We start from the raw sequence: 24981 nt of genomic DNA, 5'->3' as shown, positions 1-24981 counted from the left end.
ACAGCCCCGCCCTCATCAGAGCACATTTTGTATTTTATATGTGTATTCTCATAGAAGCCACACGCTACTCCAGAGGCATAAGAAACACCAGGGCACAGGAGAATTAATACAGAGGACACCGATGTGAAAGGCCTGCCCACTGGTACATTTAAGTGTTCTTTAGTCCTGCGTCTAGTGCTGACTCATAGGTGAAGCTCTTGCACTGAGCTGTGGGGTGCACGCACTGCAGGAGTGCACTTATGCCCCTGCACTAGTGTCCCCGCGCTCCAAGTATCACAGCAAGACACAAGGACGCAGGATGGAAGCCCAGCAGAGATCAAAGCTCTGCTGGTAAGAGGTCACGGTAAAGGGCACGCAGATGGATGTTAAGGTGAGTGGGCGATGTGGTCTGTTTAGGGGGTCACCGCACTGCAAATAAACACTCATTAAGGGAAGTCAATGTACACCATTCACATTATAGTGGGAAGAGTCACTTAAGAGTAAACTTCTGGAAGGCTGTGTGTATAAATGCACAGAGCCCGAGTGTGTGGTGTCCTTACCCCTTTACCACGCTCTTAGCTCCTTGGCACATTAACGTCTCACAAAGTCCCATGGTGCACCATTCCAGCACGAGGGCCGTGGAGGAGACACAAGATGGACTTCACTGTGAAGGGGATGAGAAGATCGGGAAAAGGAGCCAACATATTAACCAGCAGAACCCGTCTGCGGTGTGTCTCCGACTCCAGCAGGCTGAGAGGAAAATCCAGACCCGCCCTGCTCCTGCCCCTGGAGCCCGGGAGAAACGGGCTGAGTGGGGCATCAGTCGTCCGCTGTACGGTACCACCCGACCCAACACACCATCATTCATCTACAGTGCAAATGGATCTGACAAGAGGTCCATTATGCTGCGTATGATTAAGTGGTCATTTCATTTAAAGAAGGAGGAGAGGGGGACTAGCACAGAATGGGGAGGGGGTGACTGATGTCGAGAGGCTGGGGGGTGGGGGGGTTGGAGAGGGGCAGCAGCAAGTGTGCAATGTGTGTGTGGGCACGTGTATTGGGGGGGTCGTAATGCAGTATTGCACGACACCAGCCTGTGGTGCCCCACGATCTTCACAGGAGAATCATCTGCAGTACTACCATTCAGAAGCCCTCTAGCCCGGGCACAACTCAGATCTGCAATTCAAAACGCCAGGGCCCTCGTTATTACACGGGGACGTATGGAGAGCTTATACAAACTCATCTCAGCAGATGCGCCCGATCTATCGGCTTCAGGCACGTCCTCCCTCTACAGACGCCTTTCCTGCAGACAATACAGACACTGTGAGTAATGAGAAAGCCCCACGCGTCCACCGACATCCGTGTAGATGAACTCTGAGCTGGAGCTGTGGAGCGTCCTCAGACACGTTAGGCTAGATTATGTTACGCTAGTACAGGAGACCGGCCCGTTACAGAAGTCGTTTTTCTCTTCGGGTCGAACTGTGCAGGCATGCGCTCCACACCGTACATGGTGTGTTTATGAATGGATCTAATAGATTACGCTGTGACGCGCTTGAAGCAGTCGTTTCGCTTTGAGAAGCTGAAGCTCGTGAAACACTGGAGAGATATTCTGCACATGGGCGTCCCCCACCCTCTGGTGCGAGATCTTCTGCACACGGGCGTCCCCCACCCTCTGGTGTGCAAGCATGGCTTTTCCTTACATCAAACAAACAAGACGCCCTACACAGGCAGAGCAGACAACGCTTCACTGTGCTTCATTACCGCACACGGTATTCATGCTCCTTAATGTTCAACTCTGACAGTTTTGGTGCAGAAGCTGATTCCTTTATTCACCAACTACACAAACAGGTGAAGACAGATCTCAAGCTGATTATGATGAAGTGTTTGAATTAAGTGATTTGTTGTCTGTGTGAACAGTAAAGCATTGACCTGGCAGGTGGAGTCTTCACAGTTAATATAAGGGTCTGTGTGCACATAAAAGTAGACAAAAGCAACCAATGAAGACTAATAAGACTCATTTGGAGTACAACATATTCTACAATTAATCACCTAACTCCAGAACACCAAGTGGATTCTACAATTAATCACCTAACTCCAGAACACCAAGTGGATTCTACAATTAATCACCTAACTCCAGAACACCAAGTGGATTCTACAATTAATCACCTAACTCCAGAACACCAGGTGAATTTTATAATTCATTGGCTAACTCCAGGACACAAAGTGGATTTTAGAACTGGTGCATAACAACTATGCGGCTCAGAGTCATAAAGTGCAAACCTGTGTTTGGTAGTGTGGGTGAAACGTCTCCTGCTGATAGAGGCTCGTTGGCCAGCTGTGCTGTGCTCAGGGAACAGACCACAGCTGAATCTGAAACGACACCCTCAGGCCTTGGCTTGTGTGCTCCATATGCCAGGAGCAAACAGCCGTTCTGCTTACTGCACGGTTATGTCCAGAAGGCAGTCGTCTCCGACTCGGGCCGTGACTGATGGAGTAGATCGTTTTATTGCGAGTGGTGGTGGGGGGGGGGGGCAGGATGGAAGTGAGAGCACACAGAGAAAGAGAAACAGGGTGAAATATATGTAATGAGATTACCGAGCTTCTCCTCAGCTATGCCTGTAGGCTCAAACAAGAACGCGGAGGCTGGGAGACCGATGAGTCTGTAATTGAGTTGTGTTGAGCTAGAACCCGTGACAGCTACCCACCCACCCACCTCCACACACACACACACACACACACACACAAACAGCTGTCTGGGCAGGAGTGTCATGATGATCATTCATCTCCATGTAACCAATCAAACGTCTGTGTGTTTTCAGATTGCCATCATGGTCTTAGGTATTATAAACACCTATGGCTATCCTGGCTGGAGTGTTCTGCAGAAACTCTAATGTAGCAGTGCCATGAAACCTCAGATGAAGCGGAAGCTCCACTCTCACCGTGCTGTTCCTCGGGCCCTGTGGAACCGGGCCTGTCCCATCTACAGCAGAGACATCCAGGGAATGATGTGTAGTGGAACCGAGTAATCAAAACGATCTCCCAACTCATCTTCTAACCTGAAATCAGGTCCTCAAATAGGCAGAATAAGAAATGCAAACTTTTGTTTGAAGCAAAAAAAACATAAAACATCATATACGTTTATAAAATTACAATAGTATATTATGCAATTACTATAGGAGACTGGAGTCAGATTCGAGACCTTCTGAAGCTCCCTTTGCTCCTTGTGACTGCTCACAGTACAGGTGATCACCCTGCGTGCGACAAGACTCGGGGACAAAGACCAGACCAGTGCTGACTCTCTCCCTCTCTCTTTCTCTCTCTCTCTCTCTCTTTGAAGTTTCTGCAGGCCTGTTCTGGTATCTGACATCATCTTGACTGACCCTGGGTTGCCATAGTGACTAAAACTCCCTCAGGCATGTGTGTCCGTGTATGTGTATGTGAGGGCCAGTCGGAGTATAAATGGCAGTTACAATGTTACAATGAAGAGAGGGCTTGAGGTCAGCCTAGACCAGGGGTCGGGAACCTATGGCTTGCAAGCCAGATGTGGCTCTTTCGATGGCTGCATATGGCTCGCAGACAATTTTTTACAAAAAATAATAATGTCAAAACGTATTTCAAACCATTAATTTCTTGCCTCTCACGGTTGCGGGTGGCTATAGCCAATCACAGCTGTTCCCGGGACAATGCCTAATTTTCATTGGATAATGCGTAAAATACCACGGTCGTTGTGAGGTCACGAAGTAAATTTCTGTCCTTAGTAGTCAGCTAGCTTTAAACACTATTATCGAAGAAGATGGCTAAAAGAAAAAAAGATGAGGATTATCGTACTTTTCAGCAAGAATGGACAGAGGAATTCGCTTTTGTGGAGAGAGCTGGTTCTGCAGTGTGTATTATATGCAGTGATAAAATTGCATCGATGAAACGGTCAAATATAAAGTGGCACTTTGACACATGCTATGGCAAGCAAACACAAATGGGGAGGAATGAAAAAACTCCAACTCACGTACCAGCTGACTGTCCAAACCTGGAACGAGCTTCCCATCATACCACACACTGCAGCGTGTGAGTGTTGCTGTACTGACAATGTTTGGCTCTACGTATGCATGTGAGCAGTCGTTTTCACATCTAAAAAACATTAAGACCAACCTACGATCACGTTTAACGGATGGAAGTCTCAATGGCTGCATGAAGCTTAACCTCACCACGTATCAACCAGACTACAAAGCCATCAGCAAAATCATGCGGCACCAGAAGTCGCATTAATGGTAAGAAGTTCTTTATTCGTCATTGGTTAGCAACAGCTTAACAACGTTATTAAAAAGAATTCTGAGACCTATTATACTTTAAAAGGGTTGGTCTTACATAAAATGTTCACATTTACTTTTATTTCGTTTTAAACACATTGTATAGCACTCATGGAATTACATTTTTAAATATGTGGCGTTCATGGCTTTCTCGGTCAAAAAGGTTCTCGACCCCTGGCCTAGACACACCCCTCTCCCAGCTCACCTCCTGATGGACACACCCCTCTCCCAGCCCACCTCCTGATGGACACACCCTCTGGGGCATGAGTTTTACTTTTTATGTCGTTTGCACCCCCCCTGTATTTATCCATAATGTTACTGTGTACACTCACTGGCCACTTTATTAGGTACACCTGTCCGACTGCTCATTAACGCAAATTAACGTTGAATCAGCCAATCACATAGCAGCAACTCAATGCATTTAGGCATGTAGACATGTCCAAGACGTTCTGCTGCAGTTCAAGCCGAGCATCAGAATGGGGAAGAAAGTGATTTAAGTGACTTTAAACGTGGCATGGTTGGGTTTACAGAGAATGGTCAGAAAAAGAGAAAATATCCAGTGAGCGGCGGTTCTGTGGGCTCAAATGCCTTGTTGTTGCCAGAGGTCTGAGGAGAATGACCAGACTGGTTTGAGCTGACAGAACAGCTACAGTAACTCAAATAACCAGTTGTTACAACCGAGGCATTCAGAAGAGCATCTCTGACCACACAACACGTCGAACCTTGAGGCAGATGGGCTACAGCAGCAGAAGACCACACCGGGTGCCACTCCTGTCAGCTAAGAACAGGGAACTGAAGCTACAGTTTGCACAGGTTTACCTAAATTGGCCAATAGAAGATTGAAAAGACGTTCCCTGGTCTGATGAGTCTCGATTTCTGCTGCGACATTCAGATGGTAGGGTCAGAATTTGTCGTCAACATGAATGCATGGATCCATCCTGCCTGCCTTGTATCAATGGTTCAGGCTGGTGGTGGTGGTGGTGGTGTAATGGTAATGGTGATATTTTCCTTGCACACTTTGGGCCCATTAGTACTAATTGAGCATCGTGTCAACACTACAGCCTACCTGAGTATTGTTGCTGACCATGTCCATACCTTTATAACCACAGTGTACCCATCTTCTGATGGCTACTTCCAGCAGGATAATGTGCCATGTCATAAAGCGCGAATCATCTCAGACTGGTTTCTTGAACACAATAATGAGTTCACTGTACTCAAATGGCCTCCATAGTCACCAGATCTCAGTCCAGTAGAGCACGTTTGGGATGTGGTGGAACGGGAGATTCACATCATGGATGTGCAGCTATCATGTCAATATGGACCAGACGCTCTGAGGAATGTTTCCAGTATCTTGTTGAATCTATGCCATGAATTATTAAGGCAGTTCTGAGGGCAAAATGGGGTTCAACTTGGTGCTAGCAAGGTGCGCTTAATAACGTGGCCGATGAGTGTATATACGTGTATATACTGTGACTTGTGCTGTGATGTGAGTTCTCCCATGTTCTGTCAGTGAAGTCAATGTCCACTAGGTTTCATTCAACACTACTGAATTCATACTCCACTAGGTTCTATTCCACAGAACTGAATTCATACTCCACTAGGTTCTATTCCACAGAACTGAATTCATACTCCACTAGGTTCCATTCTACAGAACTGAATTAATACTCCTCTAGGTTCCATGAACTGAATTCATACTCCACTAGGTTCCATTCCACATAACTGAATTCATACTCCACTAGGTTCCATTCCACAGAATTGAATTCATACTACACTAGATTCCATTCAACACTACTGTATTCATACACCACTAGATTCCATTCAACACTACTGAATTCATACTCCGCTAGGTTCCATTCTCCAGGACTGAACTCATACTCCACAAAGTTCCATTCAACAATGCTAAATTTAACTGCTAAACTTCCATATAAACAAATTTGGGCCACATTTGAATATTCTGTTTGCTGTTAAAGAGCGTTGCATTTTACTACAGATGCTGGCTGGTCCTTCCTTGACTGTGTGGCTTCCTCTTAAATCAAATTAGAGTTTGTGAACACATAAGAGTGAATCCTTGACAATGACAGTAATGCAGTAGTGTGGAGCCTTACTCTGGGAAACTGCATTTGGAATAAAGGACATTTGATCTATGTTTCTATAATATCTCCGCAGAACAGAGGGACGAGATGGAACTGCTCCACGTTGACAGTTGCATTATGTCAACAGTAGAAATACAAACTGGTTTCAGCTACTTCACTGGTGCAGTCGTTTCATTCTTTCTTGCCCCCCCCCTTCTCTCCTCTATTATTTCACAGGTCTTATTTAAACAACATTGTACTTCCATAATGAATTGATTTATACCGGTTTTTAAAAATAAACGTGTGAACGCAATGAGCATTTAATGACCATCATTGAGTGTGGAGGAAGCATGAAACCTAATTATCACAAAGTGTTGAGCTCATTCATTCCTGAAAGACTCATCACCAAGGAAACACAGATAGCCCACCCAACTCATATAAGCAGACTCAACTCATACAGTCTCAACTCATACACAGCCCACCCAACTCATATAAGCAGACTCAACTCATACACAGCCCACCCAACTCATATAAGCAGACTCAACTCATACAGTCTCAACTCATACACAGCCCACCCAACTCATATAAGCAGACTCAACTCATACACAGCCCACCCAACTCATATAAGCAGACTCAACTCATACAGTCTCAGCTCATACACAGCCCCCTCAACTCCTATTAGCAGACTCAACTCATACACAGCCCCCTCAACTCATAGTCTCAACTCATACACAGCCCCCTCAACTCATAGTCTCAACTCATACACAGCCCCCTCAACTCATACAGTCTCAATTCATACACAGCCCCCTCAACTCATACAGTCTCAATTCATACACAGCCCCCTCAACTCCTATTAGCAGACTCAACTCATACACAGCTAGTGTGTCTAGTGGACATCGGAAGGTAAAATAAGTGTGTGTCTAGTGGACATCGGAAGGTAAAATAAGTGTGTGTCTAGTGGACATCGGAAGGTAAAATAAGTGTGTGTCTAGTGGACATCGGAAGGTAAAATAAGTGTGTGTCTAGTGGACATCGGAAGGTAAAATAAGTGTGTGTCTAGTGGACATCGGAAGGTAAAATAAGTGTGTGTCTAGTGGACATCGGAAGGTAAAATAAGTGTGTGTCTAGTGGACATCGGAAGGTAAAATAAGTGTGTCTAGTGGACATTGGAAGGTAAAATAAGTGTGTGTCTAGTGGACATCGGAAGGTAAAATAAGTGTGTGTCTAGTGGACATCGGAAGGTAAAATAAGTGTGTGTCTAGTGGACATCGGAAGGTAAAATAAGTGTGTGTCTAGTGGACATCGGAAGGTAAAATAAGTGTGTGTCTAGTGGACATCGGAAGGTAAAATAAGTGTGTGTCTAGTGGACATCGGAAGGTAAAATAAGTGTGTCTAGTGGACATCGGAAGGTAAAATAAGTGTGTGTCTAGTGGACATCGGAAGGTAAAATAAGTGTGTGTCTAGTGGACATCGGAAGGTAAAATAAGTGTGTGTCTAGTGGACATTGGAAGGTAAAATAAGTGTGTGTCTAGTGGACATTGACATTGTACTGGATGCTGATTGTGAAGAAAAAAAAATACCTCAAATATTATTTTAGGCATTTTTTACGGTTCAAATATTCACACTTTTTCGCCGTTCATGGGTGTTCTCGGAATGTAACCCCTCCACGGTCTTTCTGTGCAGCACACTAGACGCCCCACTGAACAGGAACAGAACTGGTATGAAAGATAAACAACAGCAGCGTGGGTTTTTGGCAAATTTCTATTTGGTTTCCATTACTTAAGAACTGATGGAAGTACTTAAGAATACAGGAATATCCACTCACTTTGTACGTGTATGAGACATGATCGTTTACACTTTCATAAAAAATATTAGCTTTGAAATGTGATTTTTTTGTGGTTTAAAGACTGTGTCGTCCATAGATCATATATGGTGAACAGAGCCAGAAGATGTTTTCATGTACATGTTCAGACTTTGGCATAATTGTGTGTTCCTTCAGGTTCAGTAGGACTCACCGTGCCTACAGACTGGGTCCCTTTCTGCCCCTTGCTCAGCTGAAACAGACACTGAACATATGATTGCTATTCCGTACCACAGAGAAAGCACCCACCACCACTGCCAGAGTGATCTGCCCTCCAAGAACATTCTAACTTGACCAAACAAACTGAATTACTTATAAATATGTTAATGAATATCTCAGGTCAAACACACTTTTGGTAGAAATTACTAGACTTTTATAACAATACACAAGATTTTGTCTAAAAAACACCACAAAAACTACAACATGACTACATGACCGTAGTTTAAACTTAATGCATTCTTAAATGTACTAATATACAATAAACATTTATAATGCCATTGAAAAGGAAGTCTAAACATTGTAAATGGACACGCTTCCAAAAATAATTGACACGTTTTATATGTACAACCCATGTTGATTTTTCATTAAACACTCAGGTGCCACTAACCCCAGATTTACCCAGCAGGCACCGCTTATGTGAACCGATGTCCCCTAACTGAGCCATGTGTTTGCCGCTTTGATGTCGAGACCAAGGTGTGCAGTATTTGATTAAGGGAGAACAGAGTGTGTGTGTGTGTGTGTGTGTGTGTGTGTGTGTGTGTGTGTGTGTGTGTGTGTGTGTGTGTGTGTGTGTGTGTGTGTGTGTGTGATGGTAGAGTTTGGTTGAACGCATGGTGACTCAGCTATAATCAGCCTCTTCACAGACTGCACATCTGACACTCACATTAACACACACACACACACAACCCCCACCATACACACATTAAACACATTAAACTTGCGTAACTACTGTATCCCAGCTAATGAAACTAGACCTTCAGCAGTGAGACCAGTTCTATACACCACATCCCCAGTATCTCTTGCCAGGTCTAATCCCACTCCTCTGTACAGCCGAGTTTGGCTCCAATATGAGCGAACAGGCCGGTCCTAATCCTTAGATATCCCCTCACAGACCTCCACGCTGAGGATGGCCGAGTGTCAGAGGCCTCAGTCGTGTCCAAACCAGACGAGATGTGAGGGGAGAAGTTCTTCTCCTCCCTGGGTCCTTCTCTTCGACACCAATATCACCATCACGTAGTGGTGACATAACAGCACAAACATCACGAGGAGAAAGAATGATGACATCACTGTGGGGATCCTCCTCACTTCCTTTGCTCAATTATCTCAAGTCTCACTTCCTGCCCCAGTGCATGCTGGGTACCAAGTCTGTGTGCGGTCTCTGTTGCCGTGATGCCAATCTGAGCACATTTAGTGGCGCCTTTACCTGTGGAGACCCAACAGAACACAGCCACGTTAATTAGTTACAGCGAGCCTATAATCAGTGTACTAATAACCATCAATCATCAGTGTACATTCAGAAAAGCTACAATAGATGTGGAAGTTGAAGGCAACAGTGGATGGTGGTTCCCGTGGCAATTGTAGCAATGGGAGCTACATGAGACTATATCACATGGAGATCATTATGCATTATTGATCATGTATCAGTGCTGTACTGAATGAACCTGGACGAACACGTGTGAGGATGTTAATAGGGCGGTGTTTGACTGACAGAAGGGGGCTGTTCCAGCACCATCCTCCACCCCTCCGTTTCACCACGGTCACCAGCAAAACGCAGAGGGTGATACAACCACCAGGAAATGTTAGACACATCGCCAAGGCAACACATGGGGAGGGGTGTGTGGGGCGGTGGTGATGATACAATTACAGATAAATGGATTCCAGTGATGTTTTTGGGTGTAATTTGGGAGGTGCTTGTGCATTTGTGGGGGATGCAGGCACAACGCTGCCCTTCTGGTGGGCTGCTTAGACTTGAGGGCCGCCCCTCAAGGGCGACATTGACGTGGTGTTTAGTCAGCTGTTCACATCATCCTGAACGATAATGCCTAACCAGCACTTTATCTTTTTCTGCTGAACACAACTGGATATCAGAAGAAAAGTGGAACAAACAACCACTCAACTCCTGCATGACAGCCTGATGTTGACTCAGAGAGACAGACGCTTAAAACATTCAACTGGCTGCTGGCCCAACCACCTACAGACCCAACCACCTACAGACAACCGCCTACAGACCCAACCGCCTACAGACCCAACCACCTACAGACCCAACCACCTACAGACAACCGCCTACAGACCCAACCGCCTACAGACCCAACCGCCTACAGACCCATGAGCCTACAAACCCAACTGCCTACAGACCCAACCGCCTACAGACCCATGAGCCTACAGACCCAACCACCTACAGACCCAACCACCTACAGACCCAACCGCCTACAGACCCATGAGCCTACAAACCCAACTGCCTACAGACCCAACCACCTACAGACCCAACCGCCTACAGACCCATGAGCCTACAGACCCAACCGCCTACAGACCCAACTGCCTACAGACCCAACCGCCTACAGATCCATCCACCTACAGACCCAACTGCCTACAGACAACCGCCTACAGACCCAACCGCCTACAGACAACCGCCTACAGACCCAACCGCCTACAGATCCATCCACCTACAGACCCAACCGCCTACAGACCCATGAGCCTACAGACTCAACCGCCTACAGACCCAACCGCCTGCAGACCCATGCGCCTACAGACACAACCACATACAGACCCCATGCACCCACTACTACAGCACTGCTACAGTGCCATGAGATGCACTGAGGGTAATAAACTACAGACACACTTTTCCGTTCTGAGTTAACCGTTACATGTTGAACAACTCCTTGACTTCGTTTTAAAGTATAGGCACCACATCATTAGACATAAAACAGCAGTTACAATATGTCATTAAATATTAACCAGCATTACATGCTGACCATGCATTGCTGCTATAGTGCCAGGTCATGGTGGCCACCTATGAGATATCGCCAACTCAACACATCCTGTCTGACGGCCCCGTCATTCACCCAAATCACGTACGAGCTGAGATGAAAGTCTCAGCAGCCACATGATAGACGGCTGACAATTATACACCATTACAGCAGCATCTGGTGGGTTTGTAATAATGTGTCCAGTACCTACAACATGGCTTTCACGACAAATGGGTTTATTTATTATGCATATGTGTTTGTACCAGCAATGCAATTTTTTAACAAAGAAAATATTTTATATATTACAGAAGAAAAGATTCGATATATTTTCATGCGGTTGGAATACTAGCCAGGACATTTGTGTGGTAAATACAATCAGGAAATTATGTCTGGTGTAAGCTTGAAATGTAATAATGTTGACAGTTCTGCTGTAATCGGACTCTCTTGAATTCCTGAACCAGCAGGTTTGTGGAGTTCTGGGCTGGTGTTGTTACCCCTGACAGTGGTGTAGGAGCTGATGTTGTTACCCCTGACAGTGGTGTAGGAGCTGGTGTTGTTACCCCTGACAGTGGTGTAGGAGCTGGTGTTGTTACCCCTGACAGTGGTGTAGGAGCTGATGTTGTTACCCCCTGACAGTGGTGTAGGAGCTGGTGTTGTTACCCCTGACAGTGGTGTAGGAGCTGGTGTTGTTACCCCTGACAGTGGTGTAGGAGCTGGTGTTGTTACCCCTGACAGTGGTGTAGGAGCTGGTGTTGTTACCCCTGTCCTCCATCTCAGTGCTGCCCTCTGGGCCATGGGGTATCCTCCCACACATCACCCCTTCTCCCCTGGGCCCATCAGCGGTCTCTGCACACACACAGACCAGCCTTACTCACAGCACAGCACAGCTTTAGGGCATATTCATATCCTCATTTTACCCTCATGTGGAAGCATTTTCACCAAAAACAGCACTTACTTTACACAGGCTTTAAAAACTTAGTATTTTTCCAGGTTTTCAATTAGTAATCAAGTAATAAAGTAGCAAAGAAATCCTTGCAATTACTGTATAGAAATAAAATTACAGTATAGAAATACAATAGTAATATACTAATACAATAGCAATATTCTAAATGTATTTATATTTGAATGAAAAATTCAACTATATACTTCAGATTTAAATGAATTGCAAGTGATTTCCTCTAATGTTGCAGGTTTGCCATAATGTCTCATAAACAAGATGTCTAGAGGGACATTATGTCTCCTGCTATCTGCTGCTGGGTTCACTGTGTCTCTGTCTGCTGCTGGGTTCACTGTGTCTCAGTCTGCTGATGGGTTCACTGCGTCTCAGTCTGCTGATGGGTTCACTGCGTCTCAGTCTGCTGATGGGTTCACTGTGTCTCAGTCTGCTGATGGGTTCACTGTGTCTCAGTCTGCTGATGGGTTCACTGTGTCTCAGTCTGGTCTCTACTGGCAGAGCCATGTGCTAGACAGGATGTGCAGAAAGTGTGAAGCCTAGTAAGATGTCTTCACTGCAGCCTCACTTGGGAGGTGAGGACAATAATCCTATATATATAAAGCAGTAGGTGCACACGATATATGTATAAACACCAGCACTCAGGAGGATCCACTGTGGAACATGCCATTTCAAGCAGCTTAACCTGTACAGGTAACCAGCAACTTATGGGCTGAAGTCCTCTTATCACCACCAACACAGATACACACAGAGACATTGTCCTCTGTCCAGTCCTCTTAGGATTCTCAGACAATACAAAAGTTCAGCAAACTCAGCATTTGTGCTGTGTCCCCCCCCCCCCCCCCCCCCCCCCCCCCCCCCCACCCCCCACACTTCTACACTAAACAATGAGGACACGTCTCCCTGCTGCTGACGTTCTGGGTGCTGGGACGAAAACATGGACTGGATTATAGTCCCCTAGGACTGGGTTTCACTCACACAGAACACTGTAGCTACACTTCAAACACACCCACTTAACCACACACAAATATGGCCACAGATATTTTACTCTGTAACTGTAACTGCTCTGTGGTTTATGGGTCAAGGGTCAACCTACCTCTTAGAAGAACTTAAAGAACGCACCATATCCAAACCTGACCTGAAGTCTGACCTCATCTCTTAGTACTTACCCAACTTTATGGGTGTTCAGAGAGTAGTGTTGCATGCACGCCTATCCCAAAGTGCCTTAAAACAGAGGCTGAATCTCATAGTGTAAATAAATATACACATATATACACACACACACACAAAAAGAAACATTTAGACTTGTTTAAACTGAAAGACCTTTTAATAAGAGTACTGCAGAGTCAGACATGTTTCTGTGGGACAGAGCCCACCTGAGATGTCTCACCTTGGCTCTGGTGGAGGTGTCCCTGCTGTCCGGTGCCAGCCGCTAGCTCACACCTGCTCGTCTCACCTGACTGAAGGAAAGCAACACGCGTCCGGGACCGTCACAGTCTACACATCAGTACGGCACACACACTTATTCATTTGTTATCTGTCAAAGTGACTGAAAGTGGGGGAGGGGTTCTTCATATACATGGCTGCCTATCGGCTCTGAATCCTGCTGTAATGCATTGGGTGAGAGAGAGAGAGAGAGAGAGAGAGAGAGAGAGAGAGAGAGAGCATGCATGAGAAAGACACAGAGACAGACAGACAGACAGACAGACAGGGTGGTATTGAAGTGTGCGTAACTGCACCAGATGAAAGACAGGAGAGTGACTGAGGTGATGAACTGTAATTGAATTAAGGGGCTGGACTAGTGGTGTCCACATCGGTGCTAACACACACCCCCACTGGGCCATTTAGCGTTTGCAAGTACCACTCCACATATTGCTTATGTAACCTGTCTGGACAAACACTGCTACACGCTTACAGTGCAGTGTCCTTTGATTTGGCAAGAGGTTCACTCTGGGCCTGATCATTAAGCCCATTATGCAGGGTGTGTGTTTACAGAAGAGACAATGTGAAAAGCTAGAAGAGAGAGAAAGAGGGAGAGAGAAAGAGACATGCAGAGAGGAGAGTGAGAAAAGGAGAGAGAGGGAGAGAGAAAGAGAAGCATTTGTGTGACAGGCTTTCTTTCTTTATGACTGTGGTTTGTAGGAGGGTGAGAAAATCTCAGTCCAATCTCTTACACAACACACACTGCTCAGAACCCTGTACTGATCACAAGATTTAACTAGCTTAGACATTTAGGAGATGATAAACATGCCTCTCTTCCTCTCCCTGACACACACACGCACACACACGAACACACAGCTTGCCTAAGGAAGTAGCAGACCCTTCGATTGGTCTAGTCTCAAAGCCACATGGGCACATTGCGAGAAGAACGAGACCAGCTTGAATGTCATGAATAATAAGACGAGTCGTGATGCTCTTGTTCAGAGTTGTTCAGTGAGAACATTAGAGTGCGTATGAAAAACAGATCCCCCGAACATCTCACAACCATTATAAATTATTTTGAGACTTACCTAATACATTCTAAAGTAACCCTCCTCATGCAGTCTCGGAATGCTAAAGATCTCACTTCAGCTTCTGATTCAAGCGTTCCAAGATCTGGATCAACAAACGGCTACGTCACAGACTCTACCTCGGAGTTCCTGCGCGTTCCTCTGTCCTCCATGATCTGGTAGGCAGACTCCGACCTGTCTCTTTCCACTGCACCTTTAGGTTTGTCGTCTGCACAGGAGGAAACAGGAACACGGCGTGACCAACAGCAGCATGTGCCTACATCTGCACGTTAATCCCCCTGGTCACGTAAGGGCGGTCAGACACCTTGGGCTCTTTGGCACAAGAAAATGGACTTTGGTTCAGAACGCAGGACAACCCATCCACTGGTATGCAGACCTGGTCACTCACCTGCTGTTAACCTGTTCAATGCTACACACACACTGCGTTTCTAAAACAGTGTGGGGTGACTGTAAGGGTGTTAAGGACCTGCTGTTGCCTTTCCACAGATGTTTGTTCACATGGATGAGAGGGGAGAACATCTCATCTGAGAATCTTAACGCTTGAAATGTCTGATTAAAGTGACAGAGCTTCACCTGGACCCACTGCGGGGTAGGAGAAGGCTGGAGTAGCAGGAGACAGCAAAGTAGGGCAAGAGAAGGCTAATGTTCGTAGCCTGACTGGAATCATTACTCAAAACAGAGCTTACCCCCCCCACAAACACACACACACACACCTCAGAGTGGATATTAAACACATTACTGCACTTCAGGGAGATGGAATGTCACCAATGCAGGATAATTTCGGTCAGTCCAAATCACACCATAGTGGCTTTTAGTCAGAAACTTTGGGACATGGCACTGTAATAATGGATGCCCCAATGACATCATGGTGATGCTGAAACATTTTAGAGCCAGACGCTCTCTTCACAGACACTTCAAAGCAGTAAAGGAAAGCAAACCAATAACGCATAGGTGGGGTGGGTCAGAGGTGAGGGGTCAAGGGTGAGAGACACAGGACAGGAAAAGAAGAGAGCACCACAAGTAAATGTCAGAAAAGGACAGAGAAGAAGAATGAGGAGATGTTTGGGGAAACGTCTCTGTACAGGAGGAGGAGGGGGGAGAGTGGTTTTGACACCCTTACATCAGAGGCATGTCCAGGTGGGTCAGCTGGCCAATCTCTTACCTTCCTCTGAGGTTTCCACATCTCCGAGCCGCTCGGCTGGCTGGGCAGAGGCTGAACGTAGGAGTGTGGGAAGCCTCTCCGAGCTCGGTTCCCTGGGACCAGCGGCCAAGTCGTGGAGGTGCAGGAGTGGCTCGTCCAGGAGGCGCAGGGGTGGGAGAACCGGCTCGTCCTCCTGCCCCGAGGTGTCTGCGCGGGCCGGGTCATCAGGTCCAGGCAGCGCACAGGCGCCGTGGCCCGTCCAGCACTGCAGACACTTCTCATAAATTGGCGAGCGAGAGGGATGATGGGAAGGAGAGGAGAGTCTCGGCTGCCAGGGCGCAGGAGAACGGTGCGGCGCTGAAGCTGACGTCATTGGCTCATACAGGCTGGTTCTGCCTGCTCCCGTGCTGCTGTGGCCTGGAAGACAGCAGCGCTGGAGGGTCTGAGTCAGGCCTGGTTGGACCGATACCATATCAGAATCCCCAGGGCAGTAGTGGCCCAACAGGTCAGACAAGCTGTCTGTGTAGCCCTTAGGGCTTCTCTTCTCTTCAAATGACGGATTCCTTGGGTTGTGATTGGTCAGAGAAGAAGCTGTAGATGTTTCCGTTTGATTCTTCTGCTCCTGATTGGTGGGGAGCATGGCCGGTTTCTCACCTGCTGAGGTAATATCTAATGTGTTGAGAGGATCACATTTGTAAAAGCCTCTTCTCTACTCTAAATCTTACAGATTTAATGAACAGTAAGTTGCCAACAGTTAATATCAAACTTATTCAAGAGTATTAAACAGTGGTTAAAATTTTGTCAGAGTGGTATGAGGTTGTTCCAGATCTTACCTGCTACACCACTCTGAACTGGAGCTACTGAAGAAGGAACTGAAGCTCTCTGTCAAAAACAAATTTGCCAATCAGTTCACATCAGCAAAAAAAAAAAAATTAATGTGTGTAATCTCTGGTTGATCACTGTAAGCAGCCTGTGTGCGCGTCACGAGACCAGACCAGGGGACCGCGAGCCGCCCCCCACACGGACAGCACACTCCCGGCCACGCTCCCATCTGTCACGGACCTCTCCACCATCACGGGATTACTGGACACTGGGCCACGGCGCCGGGAAGCAGTGCCTCCCTGATGACGCATTGCCACTCTGGTCAAGCAGGAGCTGAGTGTCTCGTCGTGACGGGAAGAGTGTGAAAGTTTGCTCATAATGTCATTTTGAAGCTTTGATCTAATGCTCAGCAGTAGGGTACAGAGAGTCACAGCAAGAACACACCGAAGTCTGTAACTGCTCTGTTACCCCCCCCCCCCCCCCCCACCCCCCCAGTCTGTCTGATCCCATCACCTTCTCGGGCTGTACAGTACAGTATCGCCACTACAAATATCACTTCATGTGCAATCATGAACACACGAGACACATGACTAAGTGGGACCAAATGGAGGAGCCAATGTTTTCTCATCCAACTGTTCACTGCTCGTCTGTTCACTGCATTCACATTACGGTGAACGCATCATCTTCAATTAAGGGGGGCTCACCTGGTATGGACCTGGTAGGGAGAAAGATGCCGGTGTGTGTGTGTGTGTGTGTGTGTGTGTGTGTGTGTGTGTGTGCTAAAGGCAGAAGATGCAAATGGTTAAAGCTCAGAAAGCCCAAGGCAGCCTGCCATGGCGGCTAATGATATGGACAACTGAAATGAGAGTGGAGGAGAGACAGGGGGAGGGGGTCTGTGAGGAGAGACAGGTCAGGACAGCGAGTGGAGGAGAGACAGGGGGAGGGGGTCTGTGAGGAGAGACAGGTCAGGACAGCGAGTGGAGGAGAGACGGGGGAGGGGGTCTGTGAGGAGAGACAGGTCAGGACAGTGAGTGGGGGAGAGACAGGGGGAGGGGGTCTGTGAGGAGAGACAGGTCAGGACAGTGAGTGGGGGAGAGACAGGGGGAGGGGGTCTGTGAGGAGAGACAGGTCAGGACAGCGAGTGGGGGAGAGACAGGGGGAGGGGGTCTGTGAGGAGAGACAGGTCAGGACAGCGAGTGGAGGAGAGACAGGGGGAGGGGGTCTGTGGGGAGAGACAGGTCAGGACAGTGAGTGGAGGAGAGACAGGGGGAGGGGGTCTGTGAGGAGAGACAGGTCAGGACAACGAGTGGAGGAGAGACGGGGGAGGGGGTCTGTGAGGAGAGACAGGTCAGGACAGCGAGTGGAGGAGAGACAGGGGGAGGGGGTCTGTGAGGAGAGACAGGTCAGGACAGTGAGTGGAGGAGAGACAGGGGGAGGGGGTCTGTGAGGAGAGACAGGTCAGGACAGTGAGTGGAGGAGAGACAGGGGGAGGGGGTCTGTGAGGAGAGACAGGTCAGGACAGTGAGTGGAGGAGAGACAGGGGGAGGGGGTCTGTGAGGAGAGACAGGTCAGGACAGTGAGTGGGGGAGAGACAGGGGGAGGGGGTCTGTGAGGAGAGACAGGTCAGGACAGTGAGTGGAGGAGAGACAGGGGGAGGGGGTCTGTGAGGAGAGACAGGTCAGGACAGTGAGTGGAGGAGAGACAGGGGGAGGGGGTCTGTGAGGAGAGACGGGTCAGGACAGCGAGTGGAGAAGAGACAGGGGGAGGGGTCTGTGAGGAGAGACAGGTCAGGACAGCGAGTGGAGGAGAGACAGGGGGAGGGGGTCTGTGAGGAGAGACAGGTCAGGACAGCGAGTGGAGGAGAGACAGGGGGAGGGGGTCTGTGAGGAGAGACAGGTCAGGACAGTGAGTGGAGGAGAGACAGGGGGAGGGGGTCTGTGAGGAGAGACGGGTCAGGACAGTGAGTGGGGGAGAGACAGGGGGAGGGGGGTCTGTGAGGAGAGACAGGTCAGGACAGTGAGTGGAGGAGAGACAGGGGAGGGGGTCTGTGAGGAGAGACAGGTCAGGACAGGCGAGTGGAGGAGAGACAGGGGGAGGGGGTCTGTGAGGAGAGGACAGGTCAGGACAGCGAGTGGAGGACAGAGTACAGGCAGGAAGAGGGAGTGAAGGAGAGACAGGCAGAGTACAGGAGGGCATGTGACAAGTGTTCAGGGCACCATGCCAGGACAGAGAAACAGACAGGGTGGGTGGGACGAGAGACAGACCGGGCATTAGAACTGAGAGAGAGAGAGAGAGAGAGAGACAGAAATAGAGTGAACGGAGAGTCCAAACAGACAGACAGACAGACGCAGATGGGCATATGAAAACAGACAGACAGTACAGGGGGTGTGAGACACAGGGTGAAGGCGTCCCTGGGGAGTGTGCAGTAGACTAAAACCACATCCGTCACACACTCCACCTCCTCTACTACGTCACAGACCACGTGACCTGCAGCTGTCTTCTGCCCACCTCACAAAGCTCTCATACAGTTTTTTTTTTTTGTATCATGGTGGAATCTTTTGCGCCCCACAAATCATAGTAGACAGCAAAGAAAAGAGTCGATGTGTGAATATCAGAGTTTCCACACGGCCCCTTCATGGTACAGCCGCAAGAACTCCGTGAATGTCATCTGCTTATTTGATCACATTTATCTGAATGGCGGCAGCTGAGCTCTGGAACATTCAGAAAGAGCGTTCCCACAAGGCCGTGCTCCAACTTCCTCTTAGCAAGCTGCCAGATGTAATACAGTGCCGAAGTCCGCTTACAGTAGCAGGCCTATTACTGTCCTACGGAGAAGGTCTCAAAGTGCACACGCCGATCTGGTGACCACCTGACATAAATAAATGGGGTTAAGTTGTTACGAACCGGCGGGCTATTGGTTAGAATTCTAAGTGTGCAGTAAGAGCAGATTCTATAGCCCCTGCCCTTGCGTGTGAAAACTGCCCTTGAACAGGCAACGTTCCTCCTGCAACACGACACTCCGACCTGCTCAACTGCTACCCTTACATAACAGCCTTAATAAAGTTTAGCCGTGTGAAGGAACGTGCCTCGTCCTGGTTACGTGAAGGGTGAGTAAACAAAACAGGGGCCTCGAGTGTGACGTCGTTGGTTGGGGTCGAGGGTCACGCTGAGGGTGACCCTCAGTGCCGGTGTGCGTGAGCAGCAGAGACGGCAACCACAGGTACGCATGACCTACGGGTTGGCTTTCATGCTTGTGCTGGTGAACCGTATCAGCTGAATGGTTTAAATGGTATCAATTATTGAAAGAATGGGCTGAATTCAAATTTCAGTTCAAAACTGCTGCCGTAAGACGAATTGATGAATTTGTTTAAACGGTCTCGTTCACGTACCTTGAAGCCCCTGCACACGGAGCAGGTGGTGAACAGGAGTGTGGAAGCAGCAGGAGGGGGAGAGCAGGTCGTCCTGGTCGTCCCCAGCTGCAAGTCCGAGTGGGATGAGCCACTGCGATGGGGGAGCGAGGGGGCGGAGTCTCTGGGGGGTTCTGGAATGCACAGCGAAGGAGCTGAAGCACTGGCCTGTTCTCTGATTGGCTCGTCGCTCCTTCCTCTGGCTGGACGTTCCGCGGGTGCTTGAGCAGGCCGTCTGCTCTGCTCGGCGCCCTCTTCAGGGTCCATGGGGAACTGCAGAAGGCTGCGGGGCGTGTCGTACAGGTAGCGGAGCGAACCAGGCACCTGGTATTCGTGGGTGTGGACTGCTGGGCAGGTGCACGGGTTCGTTTCGGGGTTTGGGGGCGGTGGTAGGCTGAACAAAGAGCTATACTCCTCTTTTGGGCCACCTGTGTCTATGCTTGTTGTGTACGATGAAAAACTGCCGGAAGAGGAGGAGTGGCTTGCTGTGGCAATGCCGCTGTCAGAGGAGCTCTGCCAGCCAATCTCCTGAAGCCTTTGCAAGGGGGCGGGCTTAGATGGCACTCCGGGCACAGCCGCCACAGTAACCGACAGTTTCTCCTCTCTGTGGGAGGCTATTTTATTCGCTGATGGGAACGAAAGCTCAGTTAGGATGGGTGGAGCTGGCTCCGCCCATTTGGTAAGGTGGCTGCCAACGCTGGAATCCGAATGGCTGGTGTCGGAGTTGTGGGAGGACCCGGATGTGCTGCGGTCATCCGCTGTGGAAGAACTGGAGCTGGATGCTACGAGAAAAAAAAAACGAGAGCGAATCAAACGGACGGCGTCTACTGCAGTGACTCCTGTCTGCAGAGATCTGCCACCCTGCATACTGATCGCTTCTCTGTTGTGATTCAGCTCATTGGCCAATTACTCCTATATGTAAATCTTTAGTCATCATGTTCTGTTTTTATTCGTCTAAATTCAGCATACACATTTGTATAAACTAGGAAACTGCTAAGTCACGTGATTTACATAGCGGGTAAAATCAAGTAAGGCGATCTAAGCCAAGCTTGTCTACATCAGGTATGAAGGGAGTGGGAGATCACAGGCAGCACCCAGACGTCTGCTGCGTATGACATCAGCACCCAGACGTCTGCTGCATATGACATCACCACCCAGACGCCTGCTGCGTCTGACATCACCACCCAGACGCCTGCTGCGTATGACATCACCACCCAGACGCCTGCTGCGTATGACATCACCACCCTGACGCCTGCTGCGTATGACATCACCACCCAGATGGAGAGCGAGACAAACGGACAAAACCTGTGCAGTGAGAGAGCAGACTGAGTCTCTTCTCCAGGTCGGCAGCCTCCTGATCCAGCCGGGCCTCCACCGACGCTACGTGAGCACTGGACTCTGAGACGCACACAGGCAGGACAACAGGGTCAAGAATCTCATACACTCAACCCTACAGGACACATTCAGCACTTCACAACACTGAAATTCAGCACTGAAAACTGGGCCAAGCACCCGTAGGTCTTAAAGCACAAGTGGGAATGGTAACTGGTCAGACATTCGGTCCAGCAAAAACAGGTTAACTGTAGCCAACAAAGATGTTTGTGTGATATCAAACAGCGTAATTCCTGCAGTGTAGGCAAACACTCCAGACTGAACTTTCTCCACATTAGGAGTGCAAGACCAGTATTTAGCAGCACATATGGATACAAGCGCTACTTGCAAGTATGTAAATCTGGCTTTGATGATTGGAGGGTGGAGAGAATTATTTGTTTTTAATCACCAATGAACACTAACCAACATACCAGCCCGCACACGTAACAATGACATAATGGAAAACAAATGGAATAACCCATGTAATCTTTCTTCTGTCTCGTCTTTTTCTACACAGGGGTTTTCAATACTGCCCTCTGTCTGTGCATGCAGGTACTGCAGGGCGATGCTATGAATGCTGGGGTTGGGGAGTTAGCCAAACACCCCAGTGTTTGACTAGCATTTTAAACTACTATTAATAGTCATGATATATGAGAACCATGGCATGCTACCAGAGAAAATCACACATACACACACACAAAGCGAAAGAGAGAGAGGGAGACACAGAGAGAGAGAGTGAGACGGGAGAAGAAATGTGTTGATCTTTTGGCAGTGATGCAATTTATGCAAATAAAAAATATAAAAGTTAGGACAATTATTTCAGTTTTTAATATCAGCATAAAAACATCAACATATTTTTTGAATATATAAAAGGTACAACAGGTGGTGGAACTATATTCTTCTCTTACTGTCGGATGACAGAGTCATGATATCTGCTGCTAATATACTTACATGTCAATGTTGCACTCGAAGATGCTGCTCTGGTTACATGGAGTGTTGGAGAATAGGATTGTGGGGCTACTGTGGTCTAAACGGGAGTGGGAGCAGTGCGGACTCTGGTCATATGAACTGTGCCTTAGACTCATTCTCTACCTCCCCCATCAACCCTCCTTGGCCTCTATTAATGCTTTTTGTGAGTGTAAGAATAGGTGATGAGCTAATTTCTGATTGGCTGGGGCGAAGTGTGAAAACAGAAATACTCACAAACATGATGCGCTATTCTCGTTAGTCTGTAATGATCCAGCCAAACACGCATGCACACACACACACACACACACACACACACACACACACACAAACCTGGCAGCAGTGGCTTGAGTCCAAATGGACCTTTAGAGGGGGAGACGCCACGTACGATGCAGTCGAACAGAAAGCTGATCTGTTCTCCTTCTGCACAAGACAGGAAAAAAACACCAGCCCCTACACACACACACACACACACACACACACACACACACACACACACACACAAGATATTAAAAGTGTGTGGGTATATGTGATGTGGTAATGGTGTGCATGCAGGTATTGTTTGTGTGTGTGTGTGTGTGTGTGTGTGTGTGTGTGTGTGTGTGTGTGTGTGTGTGTGTGTGTGTGTGTGTGTGTGTGTGTGTGTGTGTGTGTGTGTGTGTGGTTTTTCTCTCAACACCCAAGTAATATATGAGATGAATGTGCGAGGTGACCAAGGAGACACATCCGTCACCCTGGAAACCAGACCACCCAGAACTGAAGACGTATCCCTCTTCTACCCCAAGCAACACACACACACACACACACACACACACACACACACAACATAACAAGCAAAACTAACAACCAAACAACCTGTCCAACAGTTAACACACTCTCATGTATCTCATTAATTACAGCATGTTAAAATGAGTGACTAATCCTGTCACATATACTCACCTGTCATCATTCTACCGTGAACATACCATCACCATCAGCACCTGTCAACTATCTGACCCTCGGAGGAGATCTAGACTCATTCCCAAGCTGCACTCTCTGTTCTGGGTCAAAGGTCAGTCAGAGGGGTCGACCATCAAGGGTCAACACCCGTTTCAGTTACATGCTATGCACCAGCACCCACTCATTCAGGGCAGTGGGCTGTGAATCTTCTTTTAAGTACAACTATGGGTGCTTATTTGCAAGTCAGATTTACATTACATCATCCTGTTTGTCCTAACTCCTAATAACTGTGCTGGTAACTCCTATTAACTGTGCTGGTAACTCCTAATAACTGTGCTGGTAACTCCTATTAACTGTGCTGGTAACTCCTATTAACTGTGCTGATAACTCCTAATAACTGTGCTGGTAACTCCTATTAACTGTGCTGGTAACTCCTATTAACTGTGCTGATAACTCCTAATAACTGTGCTGGTAACTCCTATTAACTGTGCTGGTAACTCCTAATAACTGTGCTGGTAGCTCCTAATAACTGTGCTGGTAGCTCCTATTAACTGTGCTGGTAGCTCCTAATAACTGTGCTGGTAACTCCTAATAACTGTGCTGGTAACTCCTATTAACTGTGCTGGTAACTCCTATTAACTGTGCTGGTAACTCCTGTTAACTGTGCTGATAACTCCTAATAACTGTGCTGGTAACTCCTATTAACTGTGCTGGTAACTCCTGTTAACTGCTGGTAACTCCTATTAACTGTGCTGGTAACTCCTGTTAACTGTGCTGGTAGCTCCTGTGCCAATACAGTGTGTCTCAAAGAGGAACCACCTGGATCTGAAGTCCTCCATAGCCAACCAGCACTCATTCATCTCATGAACCTTCTCCTAGAGATACAACTGCACATATTTACATGACATACTTCAACCATTCACAACCTCACCATTGTGATAATTTAACCTTAACATAAATACGCAACGTTAAGGCACCGAGGAACCACCAGCTGTGGCGCTCAGAACATGCTCCTGTCTCAACACCAGCCGAGGTGAAGTCTCAACACCAGCCGAGGTGAAGTCTCAACACCAGCCGAGGTGAAGTCTCCACCACCATCCGAGGTGAAGTCTCCACCACCAGCCGAGGTGAAGTCTCCACCACCAGCCGAGGTGAAGTCTCCACCACCAACTGAGGTGAAGTCCCCACCACCAGCCGAGGTGAAGTCTCAACACCAGCCGAGGTGAAGTCTCAACACCAGCCGAGGTGAAGTCTCCACCACCAGCCGAGGTGAAGTCTCCACCACCAGCCGAGGTGAAGTCTCCACCACCAGCCGAGGTGAAGTCTCAACACCAGCCGAGGTGAAGTCTCAACACCAGCCGAGGTGAAGTCTCAACACCAGCCGAGGTGAAGTCTCCACCACCAGCCGAGGTGAAGTCTCAACACCAGCCGAGGTGAAGTCTCCACCACCAGCCGAGGTGAAGTCTCCACCACCAGCCGAGGCTTCATATGAGAGCAGGACTGCCTTTCCTTCAGTGCAAACCTATTTCCAGATCTTCTTTTCAGCTTGTGACACAGGACACTATTTTTTATTTTACATTTTTACAGTATACATCATAACAGTGTTTCTGATATTCTTCTGTGTTTAAATGCATGCAAATGTATGGAGGGTTTAATGACCTGTTACACAAGACAGTACCCTGAAAATAAAG

General features: G+C 48.0%; 1 protein-coding gene across 5 annotated transcripts in view; it reads right to left on the bottom strand.

Annotated features, from left to right (window-relative positions):
- Positions 1 to 12: 12 nt before the first annotated feature.
- The window catches only part of LOC143498982 (uncharacterized), a 28514-nt gene continuing 3545 nt past the window's right edge, over positions 13 to 24981 (bottom strand). Inside the window, exons 5-13 of one of the 5 annotated variants that reach the window (XM_076993902.1) lie at positions 22685 to 22804; positions 21320 to 21412; positions 19997 to 20796; positions 16619 to 16667; positions 15807 to 16454; positions 14764 to 14852; positions 13525 to 13594; positions 11942 to 12028; positions 13 to 9639 (exon numbers count right to left, since the gene is read on the bottom strand). In XM_076993902.1, the coding sequence (XP_076850017.1) occupies positions 9518 to 9639; positions 11942 to 12028; positions 13525 to 13594; positions 14764 to 14852; positions 15807 to 16454; positions 16619 to 16667; positions 19997 to 20796; positions 21320 to 21412; positions 22685 to 22804 (2078 nt within the window). In that variant the 3' untranslated portion in view covers positions 13 to 9517. Of the gene's footprint in view, positions 9640 to 11908; positions 12029 to 13524; positions 13595 to 14644; positions 14853 to 15806; positions 16455 to 16618; positions 16668 to 19996; positions 20797 to 21319; positions 21413 to 22684; positions 22805 to 24981 lie in introns of those variants that run through there. The other 4 variants (XM_076993898.1, XM_076993900.1, XM_076993901.1 and 1 more) reach the window with 4 other exon arrangements.

Source organism: Brachyhypopomus gauderio, unplaced genomic scaffold (assembly GCF_052324685.1).
Source record: "Brachyhypopomus gauderio isolate BG-103 unplaced genomic scaffold, BGAUD_0.2 sc128, whole genome shotgun sequence".
Lineage (NCBI taxonomy): Eukaryota > Metazoa > Chordata > Actinopteri > Gymnotiformes > Hypopomidae > Brachyhypopomus > Brachyhypopomus gauderio.
This window is presented reverse-complemented; position numbering and strand designations above follow the sequence as displayed.